Below are 15598 nucleotides of genomic sequence, written 5' to 3'. Positions count from 1 at the left end.
TTTCAGAATGCAAACATGGCAAGTTATGTTGAGATTTATTTTAACAAATTGTTTCTGCTTTAAAGGCCAGCAAAAAGGCACATAAGGTTGTGCTGTGGTCAAGAAGCAGGGACCCGTGCTCTGAGTTACTGGAGGCATCCTGAGCATCACAACATCCCCATCCCCAGGGCAGCTGCTATCCAGGTTGTTTCCTGACACAATTAAGAGTAGCCTCAGGCTTGCCATAGCTTGTGCTAGAGGGTATCGGCATCTCCTTCCTACATCTCCAAAGGTGGTTATAGTAGCACCTCCCAGCCTCTCATGCCAACAGGGTGCAGAGGAGCCAGCTGATGTGGCCGTTCTGTCAGAGGCTTCTCGGGACTGTAGGCAAGTCAAATCCCACGTGTTGTGAGGGTAAACATAGGAAGCCTTGCAAGTCTCCATTACTTAAATAAGGGAGCCATATAAATAGCTTTGGCAGATAAGAGTTACCTCTTTCTTGTGAAGAGATGGAACCTACATAAAACATAGATAATGTGCTTTTGTTCAGTGATAGTGAAGTTGTCTAGATAACAATTTCAAGCAGCAGTGAGGACTGTCTGTAAATTTGGAAGCTGTCTCTTTTAATGATTTCCCATTACACACCAAGAACAGTTTTGGTTTTTTTAAAGTCATATACCAAAATAAAAACAGTGAAGAATTCTATGACTAAAATAGCATATATTATCTAGGTTGGAAGGGAAAGAAATTGCATTGTAACTGCATGGAACAGATTTTACTTATGACCAAAACTTGCTTCTATTAATGACACTTTTTCTTGTTTTGCAGCTTGCCGGCCTGGATTCTATAAAGCATTTGCTGGAAATGTAAAGTGCTCCAAGTGCCCTCCACACAGTTTGACTTATGCAGAAGCAACTTCTGTCTGTCAGTGTGAGAAAGGTTACTTCAGAGCTGAGAAGGACCCTCCAACTATGGCATGTACCCGTAAGTCTGATCAGTAACAGTGCCTGCAATTCTCTTCTTCTGTGCCTTTTTTTTTTTTTTGTATTAAAAAAAAAAATTACATGAATTTGTGCATTTTCTGAAGAATCCCACTCAAGATACCCAAAAGAGATTTTTAAAATCAAAATTCAAATATATTTCAATTTTGTCTAGATATCCCTAAAAATACTGTCATGTTTCTTAGTTTGGTGGCTTTTTAACTTGTAGTTCTGAGCAATAATACAAAGTATGTGATCGTTGTCATATAGATAACAACATTGTATTTTAAAAAATGAAAATATGCTTGTACAAAGCTTTTCAAAAAATGGAGGAGTCACATAAAGGAAAAAACTGATATGACATACTCTGTTGTTTCCCCAGATTTAAATGAAAATTATAAGACAAATATCCCAAGACAATTGAATAAAAACTAAACTATCTAAAAGACAAGAAAATCACAAAAAGAAAGGAAGAAAGATGTATCCGATCAGGAGATATAATTAAACTCTCTTGCATATCATCTTCTTTCAACAGAATGTTATTCCCTCTTACACAACTGTGATAATGAAAATTCTTTAGATTTTTTGATAATTTTTAAAACACAACATTTTGTGGTTTTTGACTAACCTAAATTTGTCATTAAGACAAAGTTGATACCCAGCAATCTAGGGGCAGAAATTCTGACTGAGAAGAAATTTTGTCACTTTGATCAATGTGCTCATGTCTAGAAACAAAAGCATACATTTTCTTTCAATTTAATAAAATATTTCCCATAGATTTTAATACATGGTTCATTACTCACTGGGGTTCATTAATTGATCATAAAGCAACTATATCTGTTTAATCTCAAAACTGGGAACAAACAGCATTTAAAAATCTGTGGGTGAATTAGTGTATTTATGTATAAAATCCTATTTAATAAACCAATTAAAATCTGTTTGCAAATTTTCTAAGATACTTGGTTTTCTGTGTAGCATCTTATTAACTCTTTTTGTGGAGGATTTGATTCAAGTACCTTTTTTGCCACAGTCCTCTTGTTAAGAGAATTCTAAAAGAGTTAACATATTAAATGCATAAAGTATTTTGACAGACTGCGTGTACAAAAAGCTTAAGAGAGAAAACCATGAAAAAAAAAGTACTGCCGCAATAACTATCAGGGTAGAGTCATAATTTTGGTGTGTTTACACTGCACAAGGCAGCACAATGTAAAAATAGCTGAGCTGACACCAGCAGAACTGAACTACTCCCTGTGCCCATGCTTGTCTCTCCAAATGGCACTCTACTGGGCAAACTGGGAATATACCAGATAATTTGGAGATAATTGACAAAGCCATAGGCACTCTGTAAATCTGAGGTCATTCCGTAGACCAAGACATTGCCCATCCACTAAATGGGAGTGATGGTCACTAAAAATGGCATTCCTGAGATCCAAGGCACTTAGCAGAAAGTTGTATAATCTAACCGTAGGGTTTTCAGATGGGAAGGGAAAATCCCAGCCTCCAGCCACTTAAGGGACACAGGGTTCTGAGAGGCACCGCAATCCAACACACACAACCTGCTGTCAGCTCACTCTGGAGCAGGGCACACAGGCCTCTCCTTTTGCACAAAGTACGTAAGGGAGTAAACAATGTTGTTCCAGACTTCCTGCAGGAAAATGGTGATTAAAAATAATTCCACTCAAATGAGTGCCCCAAGCGTAGGCCATTAAAAACTTACCCACAGAAGTGACACACATCCCAGGCACTCTTGACAGTTTCATGCTTAGAAGGATGGTTTGACTCATGCATTATGCAGGTGTGGTTGCATATTATTTATACGTCATTTATTTTTTTCATCACCAAAAGTCAGTTCTTCTCTGAAAAAAGTACTCGTACATGGCATTATGTTTCCATAATTATCTTTCAGGACACAGCTTTAAGCCCTGATATCCACTGGTATTGATAAGGTAGGGAGGAGCATGAGAGCCCTGTGGCATCAGGGAGCAAATACGTACAACACCCCGGTGCTTTCCCAACAAAAGCTGTGTGCTGAGAGCAGCTTTGGCCAAAAAATGTCAGGGAATACTCACTGCCAGATCTCTCTTTTCCTGCTGAGGATGTCAGCTAAAGCAACCGAGTGAGTAGAGGCAGGGAAGAAATCAACCACAGCAGGGGTACCAGTGCCCCATCTCACCCTGACTTAGGAGAAATAAGAAATAAAGGAGACAGTGGACCTTTGTTTTCTGCCTTGCTCTTGTTTCAGTGCCACCATGCGTTGCCTCTCATTCAGCCTAGATGGCAATGCATCAGTACTTCATTGACTTTAACAGCAGATTAATACATCTTACACCTACAATGATGATTATTTTACTAATTGTCAGCTCTGCAAATGACACCGAGATTCTTGACAGGCAGACAGCATTCTTATCTTGCACATCATCAGTAATGAAGAGTCCGCAGGCCAAATTATTCCCTAGGTGATATCTTTAGCCCCACTTCTTTCAAATTATGCTTTCAGTTATTAAAATTACATTTCTGTCATAAATACAACCTCACTGCTTTCGGTGGGTCTGTGCGGATATGGCTAATTTAAATTTAATAAACAAAGATACAGGTACGAGTAGAATTTAGATTGTTCCTTCCAAACTGTCATGTTATACTGTAATAAAAGGAGTTGGAAAGTTAGAAAAAACCAAAAGAGCCAATTTGACTAAATAGAGAAGAAGCTGTGCAGTAAGCAAATGCCCTTCCTATGTAACCACTTTTAAGGCAGATCTGCATTTATGGTGTTCATTTGCAAGTTTGTATCCTGACATGTGAGATGTGACATAAGAGGTCAGAAATTTTTTAAATGAGAGTTGTTCTTGAATTAAACATAGAATGAATAGTGGATTCCCCTTAAAAATTTCTTCATATTCAAGCATATTGAACCAACTGTATTCATACCTATTTTATTTTCTTCCACAAGTCCTGCAAAGCAGTATGCGTAAGAGAGATATTTTATTCTCTCTCTCTCTTTCCATTCATGTATAGGGTTAGACAGTGTCCCTCACTACAGAATTTTTCCTCAATACTGGAAAACTTGCATATGTAGCAGTATGGAAAATAAGGACCTTGATTTAAGAGACTATGAAATTAAGAGTTTAGCTTCAGGCATCCACTTTTTTCAAGATGAGCTTCAAATCTAATTTCATTAATTGTGTGAAAGTGCATACTGTATGCTTTTCCAAAATTGTACAGTTCTCATTTTTACTTCAGGTAACTGTTTTGTAAAAGAATAGTGTGCACTTTGCAGAAAAGCATAACAGAAATCTGATTTTAATAAGAGGAATGAAAATTACATTAGGTGATATTGTTAATCTCTTTCTCCTAGCCTTTCTTCATTTGATTGGCACTTGTTATCAATCTCTTGCTGCTACTCTTTCCTTATTGTATTTCTTTGCCATATGCGAATACTCCATCAGTGATCTCTCTGCATACACAGTGAGCAACAAATAGCATCATATCTAATCCCGTCTGATTACTCTGTACATAAACTATAACATTTCCCACTTTAATGTAATTGGATAAATTGATCCATCTTTTCAAGGTCGGAGGCAGGCAGGCTTATATTGGGTGTCTGAGTCTGAATGCATCTCTTTTCATGTTATGCTTAAACAATTTTGAACCCAACAAACTTATGTCCTGTTCAATAGGCTCTGCCACAAACTGTATCCTCTACTTGTGATAGTCAACACTGTATTCCAGTGGCAAAATCAAGCAATATGCTTGAAGCCTTTGACTCTACTGCCTCTATTGTTATTTTTACATATGTACTTGTTTGCAATTTATCATTATGTTCAGACTTGGAGTATTCGTTTGCTGTAGCTGCCTTCCATTCTTGCCTGCATCACAGAAAAAAGAATAAGTGATTCTGAAAAGGAAAAATGTAATACAGCGCTCTACATCAAGTGACACTACTTCTCTTGCTTCTTGTATGTATGTATATAAAAAAGCAATTATGAACTCAGGGGCACAGGCAGATGCTGATTCTGAGTATTCTCAGAAGACGATGAGATAGTTTTTGCCCTTCCGCTGTAAATTCAGTAGTCAAATAACACAGACTTCTAAGAGTCCAATAGTTGGTAACGATCAGTTCTCACTTAGAAAACAACAAAGTTTTTCCAGGAAGTCATCACTCTGTAGTGTTTAAAATACTGCTTTGCGCTCACTAGACTTCTGCAGCGTTGGGTTTGCTCCTCTCTCCTTCCATAAAGGGCAAAATGCACTTCACCTTCACAGAGGGAGAGGATATGCAAAGCAAGATGAGGTGCAAAATACCGCATGAGGCATAAACTTAGCTCTGTTGCTTTTGGGGCAGGCCTGCGCCCCCATAAGACATCAATGCCAGTCTACTCCACAGAGTGTGTAGAAGTACCTGTTACATTAGAATTTGTAAATGAAGCAGATGACATTGCTCACACTCTGGCTGTGTTTCATCTAAGAAGCTGAAGAACTGCTTTTTTTTTTTTTTTAATGCTCATCTATCTGAAATGTGTTTTACTCTTTTGCATAAAATCCAAAGTCATGAATTTTGCTGTGAGGAAAGGATCCATCATTTTCACCAATATACTGTTTTCCTTAAAAATCAATATAAGGAAATCCCTGAGAGCTTTGCACACAGATGTCTGCAGAAGGCTTATTGCTGCCAAGTTTTTCCAATGTGTCAAATAATCTTTGCTTAATTTATAAATGATAACAAAGCAATCAGGCCACATTCATAAAAGCCCAGTGACACATAATTTAGCTGAATCTGAGGATTAGAATTAATTGTCTCTCTTTGTTCCAAGTTCTAAATCTTAGTAAATGATTCACTGCATGTCATTACAGCTTAATATTTGCATGAAATCACAGTTTAACTGGCATAATTTAACAGCAATTAAAAAGCTATTTAATCGTCATGCAAATTGGCATGAGGGGCTTTGAGTATGAAGGGTGTCTGAGGTTTTTTCAGTATTTGCAGGCGGACAGTCGTATACTTTCAGACACCCCTAACGTAATTGATAATGTATTCATTGAAATGGGAATGTACAATAGTTCGTGTTTTCTCTTACAATTGAGGATTAAGTCCCAAATCATTCATATAACAACCTTCAATCTCTAGTACAAATAAAAAACATGTTTTAGAAAGTGTATTTTATCTATTGTATTGGTTCTTCTACTGATGCCATCTACATACAGTATAACAAAAATCTGATAGAAAATTAAAATCAACAAAGCCAGACAAAACTCTCCTACCGCTTGGATTCACATTAATTCCTGCTTTGGCCTGCCAAAGTTGACGAAGTAACATAAAAAAAACCGTGAGCTACGACAACCCATTTTCATTATATCTATAGTTTATGTAAGATTAAATTTAAGCCAGTTTTAAAACATTGGCTCCAATCCTTCAAGCAATTACACACATGCTTAGTTTTAAGTGCATAAGTATTACCACTTATTTCAAGGGGATTACTGATCTGCTTAAAGTTATGCACATATGTAAGTGCGATTAAGGCTCATCCTCCATATTCCTAAACGTCCTCGTTAGTTTTAACAGTGGGAATTTGTTAAGACCAGTCATTATTTAATTCTCACAGCATGTTTTTAGGGGAAACATAATTATTCCTGTCTTCTGCACATAAATAATAAGAACTGAAGCTGAAGTAATCTCTGCTAGTTTTAGCTTATTCTGACCTCAGGACTGTTTTCCAGAGTCGCTGGAACCATCAACCTCACAGCAATTTGATGGGAAGTTTAGAGATTTGTAAATCTGAGACACTCTAAGGTTGTAGGGGCTTTTGGGCCACATCAGCATCTTCAAGGCTGTACCTTGTCTCTGTTTTCCACACCACTGGAAAATGATGTATCAATATAATTAGCCTTTGTTAACAAGTTGCATTGACAAATACTTATATATGACAGTATTTCTAATGCTTCAATGTTAGACTTATTGCAAGGACACAGTCAAAGACCAGGAAGGAAATACACAAAATATTATCAAATTACAAAATATTTTCAAATTACAAAAATAATTTTCATCTGACAGGTTCCAGAAATACTGAAATATTGTATCAGCACAAATGAGCCACACACTCTTCAGCGAAATGATTCCTTGATATGCGGAAAAGTAACTGGTCTTTACTTTGAGGCGCTTTTTGGCTGCTAAGTGCGAACCCTGCACAGACAGGTATACAAATAAATGCTCAGACATTCAAAGTATTTTAGATTTTCTTGTCCACTAAAAAAATGCAGAACTGTAACACCTCCAAATGTTTTAATTATCAGGTGCTTGAAATCCAGCAGCTAGCTCATTATTTACTTTAGGGCAAAAATCATTTTAATGAAAATACATTCTCAGTTATTTTAAGTTACAAATAAATGTCAGAAAGAAAAAAGCAACTCAGATGTTCAACTACAGTTCACAGAAAATCATAACATTTATTGGTTTACATTATCCCTCCCACACGATACAAACTTTTTTCCCTTTACAAGCATTCCAGCTTTTATACCCACATTTATGCCACATAAGTAAACAAATAGCATCACTTAAAAAATACAAATGTTGGTAAGTAGTGACTTTTTTTCTGCAACCATTATTGCCCCTTCCCTTCAGTAAAGTTAGTATTCATTCTTGCTGCTATGTATAGGTACAACTGTATAGACCTTTACTACTCTTAGTAACACGTAAGATATAGTAAAGTTTTCTGTTAAAGTATAGTCTATTTTAGGGCCATCTTCAAGAATTAAAAGCTTGAATAAATGGATTTATTTCAGTTGTAAGTGCATATTTCAGAACCACTCATGGACTTGATTTTCTAAATTTCTACATTTTGTTCAGACAATAATTAGCTCAAAGTTTGAAAACTGAACAGCATATCAGTGCTGTAGTAATTGCAGATCTTAAGGAAGAAAGAAATAATGGAATCAAATTACTAGAAAAGAGTAGTATTTTTTTTCCTGAGATTTAAGATCCTGCTTTATATGGGAAATGTTAGAAGGAGTTTTGATATTTCGTTTTTCCTTCCTAATGCAGAGTTCTGACCATTTATCTGACTGTCCTTTGGGCACAAGGTCTCGCCCTCATCCTACAGGTTGTTGAACTGGAATTTACAAGAGTGTTGATCAATATTTTTGTTTGCTTCTTTGCTCAGTTCTTCTCTCATTGTCTTAAAGTTTTTATAAAGGGCATTATGATATTTTAATTATTTGACTCTCTCAGATTTACTGTGCCACTCAATTTGTTGGGTGCAATATACTCTGTGTAAGAATTAGCTGCTGTCACTTGCAAATGTTTCATATAGTCTTTCGGTCTGCTTGAGAGGCCCTGAAGAAATGAAAAGCTCACTCAAAGTTTGAAAAGGATCTCAATCAAACCTTTATACCTAAGTCTTGCTGGCAGATTGTAAAAATTATGAAAAGCTGCAAAGCAAGCTGAAAGTTTGCAAACTTCTGCTAACCGTTGGCTAAGCAATCCATGTGCACTGTGATTTCATGCTGAGAGCTGGGAATATAGGGCTTATTCAACTCCAGCTCAAAAACCCCGGAGATCACCAGCTGAGTTTACCGCAGTCATCTTACGTTTATGAAAACCTGTAGTATAAGGCCTTGCATTTCACCAAATCTGTGTTTCTTACATAATTTTTATGGGCATATTTTGCGTCTGTATACAAATTGCTTTTGAAAACCACGTGTCTGTAAGTGCTTGGTTGAAATATGTGAAGTGGAAGAAGAACAATAAATGTATAAGAAATGTATAAGAAATTATTCAAACTTCCTTTAGCAGTTTCTGCCTTTTTTTCACCCCTTCACTAATTCCTGCCTGAAAGATCAATAGGTGGTATAGTACTTCATCAGACTGTGGAAGCTGATATATAAAGCCTCAGATGATTTACATGTGATCCTACACAGTAAGTCAACATAACAGCATAAAACTTCTTGGACACACCTCGGCTGTTGTGGAATCCATGGGAAATGGTCACCCGTGGTTCACCTGGCAGTACGCAGAGAGCTTTACCACCTGCTTGCTGGCCGAGAGCTTTCCTACACTCTGCCTGCAGCAACTCTCTTTGCATCCGTCCCCACAGTCTTCAAGAATTATTTTTTGTCCTGCTTTGTATCTATCCTTTTAGATCTTTAGCTTGCAAGGTTGATGTCTTCACAGTTCTACTGATGCTGATGAGGTGCCAAGCGGGAAGGAAAAAACTTGTAAACTGTCTCTTGTGCCTAATAGTCTTGGCCTGTTGCCACCTAACTCTGTTAATGAACAGCAGCAAAGAAATGCCTGGGGATAAGCAGCGAAGCATAGAAAAAATATCTGGCACTGCAGAACTAATACAAACAGTTTTACCTCTCATAGTTATTCCAAAGATGTTATTTATTTATTATTCAATTTAACTCTTATAAAACATTAAAGATTGTAAGTATCAGAAAAGCCTGTATTGCTAGACGTAAAATAGGGAAATAAATTTTGTGGCTAAAGCTCTACCTACCCCAGTATCCCACAAGATTGAGATATATTTAGTGCATATTTGTATTATCAAGTCTAGATTTGACATTCCCAGGTCATTTTTATGTTGTCTTAAATTACTTCTGAATTAGTTCTAATATATTTAGATTGTTCAGCTTTTTATGATCTCACCTATTTATCATTCCTGCTTAATTTTCAAGCATTGTGTTTAGATAATTTTTAATTTTTTCCATTGAATTTGTTATTGAAACACAACTCTTTTAGCTTCTATTTGCAAATAATTGCCTTAAGACTAATATATTTTTAATTTTTTTTTTCCTCCAATATAGGCAATTGTCACTTAACAGGCTTTCCCCTCCTTCTCTGCAGGGCCGCCTTCTGCTCCGAGGAATGTGATTTTTAACATTAACGAAACAGCTCTCATGTTGGAATGGAGCCCCCCGAGTGATACCGGAGGAAGAAAAGATCTCACTTACAGTGTCATCTGTAAGAAATGTGGGTCGGATGCCAGCCAGTGTGAGATTTGTGGAGGAGGTATCCGTTTCATCCCCAGGCACACAGGTCTCATCAACTCCTCTGTGACAGTGCTTGACTTCGTGTCACACGTCAACTACACCTTCGAAATAGAAGCTACAAATGGGGTCTCGGAGCTGAGTTTCTCTCCCAAGCAGTTCACAGCTATCACGGTTACCACAGACCAAGATGGTAAGTTCCAGCACTGCATGTCTGTCACTGTGCCCCTGTCATCTGTGCACTTATTAGGGGGATTGTTTTGTTTCTTGGAAGTCTGGGTCAGCAAGTTAAGATGTTTTGCAGATTGTTAAACGTTTTTAAGTGCTTTTGGTGAGGACTACCAGCTTCTGCTGACGAGGGCATTATATGCTTTTGGGAGTTTGTCGTTGACCCCAATACACAGGGCAGAAAAACATATCTTCCTGTTTAAAATTAAGTGCAAGCTTTAACTACCTGAGACTAACTGGTCAGTGGTTCGTCAGAACTGAAGTATACGTCCGGTGCTTTTCCAAGTCTTTCCATACGATTTCCATTTTGAAAGAGTAAAACACCACAAGTTATCTATTGAAATTTCACAATTCAAAGGTGCAATGAAAGTGAACTCACTTCCTTTAGTATCCATGTTTCACAGTTCTAATACAGCATGCTTCTGTGTAAGGTATTTCAGCCTCTGTATGAGCCATTTCCTTAGGTGAGGTATCCTAATAGGGTTTTTTCTTCTTTTAATTGTCCCCTTTACATTGTTGGTTTTGAGCTTTTTCTTCCCCCCATTTCAGTACAAATTCATGTCCAAGGCCGACCTTTATGAGAAACATGGGAAACTAAAAGAACTCTATATTTTCTTTCTTTTTGCAACTTTTCCCTCTTCCATCTTTAGAAATACTTATTATGCCAAGAAGCAGCATCATAGGTTACCAACAAAGCAACCTGTGTAGCAGTGTTACCTTCTGGCTTGTGTTACTGTAGTAGAGAAGGTTATTTCAAAATTATCCCTTGCTGACATTTGTTCCAGAAATGTTTTTCACCTACTGTGCAGTGGCATTGCAACTGTAGCTGAAGTGTTTAATGTGGAACAGGGACGGAACCGGCAAAAACACAGCTTTGAGTACAAGTCCTTGGATAATATGGAAGTATTTAGTAAAAGTGCCAGTGTTCAGGAGGATCCTGTTATGTTCCACTTGTAGGAAGGCCCTGGGTTCTTTCATTGATCAGCCTAGCAGCAATCTGCTTACCTGTGTATCTGTGACAAGTAGTTTTGTTGATGAGTAAGTAATGACTTGTTTGCCTTTGGGCATACAAAAATTAACAGCTTGCTGTGATGATGATGATGATGACAATAATGACAATGGTAATACTAATAATATTCATGAAAGTGGATTAGAAAAACCACGAAAACTACTCACTCTCCCTTCGTGCAATGGTGGTACCAGAAGGGCTAATTATGTAAGATGCCTAATGATAAATGCCTTGCACTGAGAATTGCCTTAAACTCTTAGGCTATGTATCATGTTGCAAACCTGTATTTCTCTTTTCCTTTCTAATTAAAGGAAAAACATGTGGTGCTAGGAACTACCCCTATGTATACTTATTTTTAGTTGTTTTGTTACATGGTAGTAAATGCAAGTCACCAAGCAGGCACAGGTGGAGGTCACCAGATATATGGTTTGTTTTTAAACTGACTAACAGCTGTGTTAACACAGCTCATGATGTGTATTTAAGTGGTGGGTTTCTAAAAAATGTCTTTTGCTGTTGTCTGTTCCTGGTTTGAGGATATAGATTTTCACTGCAGCTTACTCAAAACAGGGAAAAGACCAATGTTTTGATAATTTGTGACACACTGACAGTAATCTCTAGAGTGTGGGCTGCTTCCTTTCCCTATAATAATTCTTACATTACTAAAACTGCTGTTGGAAGGGCTTCAGAGAATTTAGGACCAGACTTCCAGAATATCTGTCAGTTTATTTGGATATAAAAAGACAGCTTTGCAGGAGAAAGTATTGTAATAAATGAAATGGAGGCATCTATAAAACGTAGTTATAAAGATAAAACCATTTTTGTAGGCTTACAAACTGTAGTTGTATAAAACCATAAGCACGGTAACTATATATTTAGAGGTTAACAAGATAAAGATAATGTCATATGAAATACGGATGAAAATTAATGGAGTTTTGGTTGATGGAGATTATCGAGAGGACAATAAACATTTTTTATGAGTTACTTTTAGTCACAAATAAGGAGTGATATGGAGAAAGCTAGGGTGTCTAACCTCAGAAAAGAAAGCTGTAGAAATAAAGCTTCAGAATGTTGCAGAGACTTTATTAATATTTATAAATCACATCGAAACTCTCATATAAAAGGATTAGTAACCTTTTTATTTTTAATGTTAGCCAGCTATTAGTCAACAATTTATAGTTTTGTGTTTGCCACATTAACCTAAAATACTAAATAATCGCGTTTATACTTTCTAGCTATACCACCAAACAGTAAACCTACGGTTACAGTCATTCCTTATGATCTTAATTATACTGAAATGGACAGTAGTTATTGGATCTTTGCAATTGTGCACATGTTCTCAAGATTATATACAATGTGACAATAAATCAAAAACGTCTTAATGTGTACAAGGGCTGCATTACCAGAAGTCCAAACATATTGGTTTAAAACAATTTTTCTCTTTTGATGTGAGTCTAATCCGAAAGATATAGTTCTATAATAAATTATACCTACACGACACACTACCTCTATATATGTAAACTTTTCATACGTACTGTTGTAATGGTTTTGGTATAGACATTGCATGAAGTGATAGACCTCTTTGTAAATATGTAATTTGTTTTCTTCAATTGTCATACCTTTTTCTTCAATCGTCATATCTTTGTTAAGAATATAAAACAGTATCTTGAGCTGTTGTAAATCCAGACCACTTTGTTAGCTGCAGTAAATTACAGTAGCTGAGGAGCTAGCATTTTATTTTCTTTGAGCATATTGGATTTACTTCCCTCTAGTGGCCCTTTCTTTTTGATGGTTTATGTGAAATTAACAGATTCTTCCTTAAACATGCAAAATTATTAGCTTGTTCTTCAGGGTTTTTTCTCTCGTTTTGGAGAAGATAATGCTGTTGGCATTTTGCTGAATAAAGTAATGATATGAAGAGTACCGTGGGCATCCACAGAAACTGGAGAATTGTATTCTACAACAGTTAGTGAATAGAGTAGTCTGAGAGCATCAAAGAAGGAGAATATTTGCTGACAGGAGAAGTGAACTAATTCAAAAGTGATTAAGGCTCATCTTTATGCATAGAGCTCTTACCACAACTAATAGTAAAATCTTAACTGCCTCCTCATGCAATCACCAGCATCAAGAAGATTAAGGACACTGCTTAGCTCTAACAATGGCACAAAGCGGACTAAAGGAAAATAACACTGTGAAAAAGCCTTTGCAAACTGCATACCACAAACCTCTCTGTGATTTGATGACTAAAGCATTACCAGACCTGATCAAATACTGAAAAAACAATTACTAACATTCATGTGAGTAAGTCATGTAAAATTAATTTGGTAGCATTCATGACTTCTTCAATGATTATTTTGGCACAAATATTCATAAATTCAATAATCCATGTTTTTGGTTTTACCCGTGAGCTTCATAAGGAAACAAAGTTTCTGTGGTCACATTGTCTGCCAGGCAGCATAAGGAACTGTGAAGCCGTTAGCCAACATGATATTCGATAACAGAGAAAAACATTTCACCGGTATTTTGTTCTCTCAACAGAAGTGTGAAAAATGACGCTTACAGTCCCCAAGCTGTTGGTTGGGTGTACAAGTCGAACAGCAAGTTTCAGCTGTGTAAGTCTTGCTTATTGGTCTAGAGACTCCAGCTGACCAACCACTTAACCTGTCTATTGGCTAGTCAGTAAAGAAAGAACATATATAGAGTTCGTGTATAACCACAGCACGTGCTGTGTCTTGTCCAGCAAGTGTGGCAAACAAAGATGGGGTAGGGATGTGTTAGGAAGCATAGATGTTGCAGATGGAGAGATGAAGGAAGTGAGCTATATGCTACTCTTGTGTAGCTTTGTTTCAAAATGTTTTGAGATATCAAAATAATCCCTACTTTAAATTTGGATAAATGGACAGATAAACAGAACAAGATTCTGCTCGGAAAAGCACTTAAGCAAAGTCCCTGTTCAAGGAAGAACATTGGCACACATTAAGTGCTTTCCCAAATCACTGCCAAAGTAATTTGTAAACAACATAAAGGTAACACAGGTTTTCAAAAAAAGCCTTATCAAAAAATACTTAACAATAGTGTTGTTCAGAAAAGTGCCTGGATGCCTTTTCTGTATGGGAGAGAGCAAGTTTTATACAGCAGTATATATGCTGAGTATGAAGTAATTGTAGTCAATCACATGCAAATAGTAATTTATGTTTCTCTTATGACTAATGGAAGGAAGAGACACCTCACCATATAACTTTCTTAGCATGCGTTAGAGTCTACATTGCCTAAAGTACATTCAGAAGTACTTGAGGTTTTTCATACATAATTAAAGCAGTAAATAATGAATAATTAAGCAAAGCAGAACTTAAAACAATAGTTCCTATTTCCAAATCATAGTCCACATACACACTCCCTCAGTGGGCATTCATATGTTCTATTACCTGAGAACAGAGGGATTTTTCAACATTACGCTATGCAGAGGGGGAATAGAGTTGTAAGACATATCCTGAGTGCATGATTATACAGACAGATAGTGCCTGCTCCATTTCAGTCCACCATTTCAACTGTATCACTGAGGAGCGGCACTCCGTAGCTATAGTGTTTCTCTGACTTGAGCAGTTTCCTCATTGTCCAGTCCGCATCTTCACCACGTCATGTCGCTCCTGTGAGACTCCATGCTGGCAGCCCCCAGCATACCTTCAGCCTGCAAGTCCTACAGCAGTGACTTCCCCTAAAATCACCATCCAGCCATGGGGCACTTTACAGGCATCGTTCCGTTCATGGGCTCCTTCTGCATGTCTTTCCTGCGTTGGTGGAAAGCTTACACTAGAGAAATACTCCTCTGCCATTGCATACCAGAAACCTCATTTTCTCCCTCCTCAGCTCTGCAGTTTGTGAGTGACTCTGGTCTCTGTGACATCAAAGACCTGCTACCTGTGGACAAAGTTTGAGGCACAAGAGACTTCACTATGCCTGGACAAACACCCTATAACTATATTAACCTGTCTAGTTTTGCTGTGTCTGTCTAGGGTTGGCAGCCTGTGACTAGCTGAGGTTTTCAGGCAATCTGAAAATACAAATCTGGCAGGATTCCTTTGTCTAATACATTTCATTTTACATGAGCTATTGGCAGATACATCCTAGGTGATGTTTCCTAATATGATGGTGAAATCTTGCCAATGTCTGAAAGAGATTGCCTTTCATCTAGTTCCAAAACTAGAAAACTATTCCAAAATAAGTTACAGCCAATTCATTGTTCCTAGTATAGGTGGCTTCTTACTCTCTTAGAGCTGTGAGAACTGAGGAATGCATGGAAGGATTTCAGTATCTCTTCCAGGAATAAACATGACTCTTATCACCATGTATTAATGGCATATAGCATTATAGAATCATAAAATCATAGAATCATTAAGGTTGGAAAAGTACTCTAAGATCATCAAGT

General features: G+C 37.1%; 1 protein-coding gene across 3 annotated transcripts in view; it reads left to right on the top strand.

Moving 5' to 3' along the window:
* Positions 1-15598, top strand: part of EPHA6 (EPH receptor A6) — a 518343-nt gene that overhangs the window by 265037 nt on the left and 237708 nt on the right. For all 3 annotated transcript variants that reach the window (XM_075103359.1, XM_075103349.1, XM_075103369.1), the window contains exons 4-5: positions 808-963; positions 9796-10131. In XM_075103359.1, the coding sequence (XP_074959460.1) occupies positions 808-963; positions 9796-10131 (492 nt within the window). The remainder of the gene's footprint in view (positions 1-807; positions 964-9795; positions 10132-15598) is intronic.

This window comes from Phalacrocorax aristotelis, chromosome 1 (genome assembly GCF_949628215.1).
Source record: "Phalacrocorax aristotelis chromosome 1, bGulAri2.1, whole genome shotgun sequence".
Lineage (NCBI taxonomy): Eukaryota > Metazoa > Chordata > Aves > Suliformes > Phalacrocoracidae > Phalacrocorax > Phalacrocorax aristotelis.
Note: the sequence above shows the minus strand (reverse complement) of the source record. Positions and strands in the feature narration are given on the sequence as shown.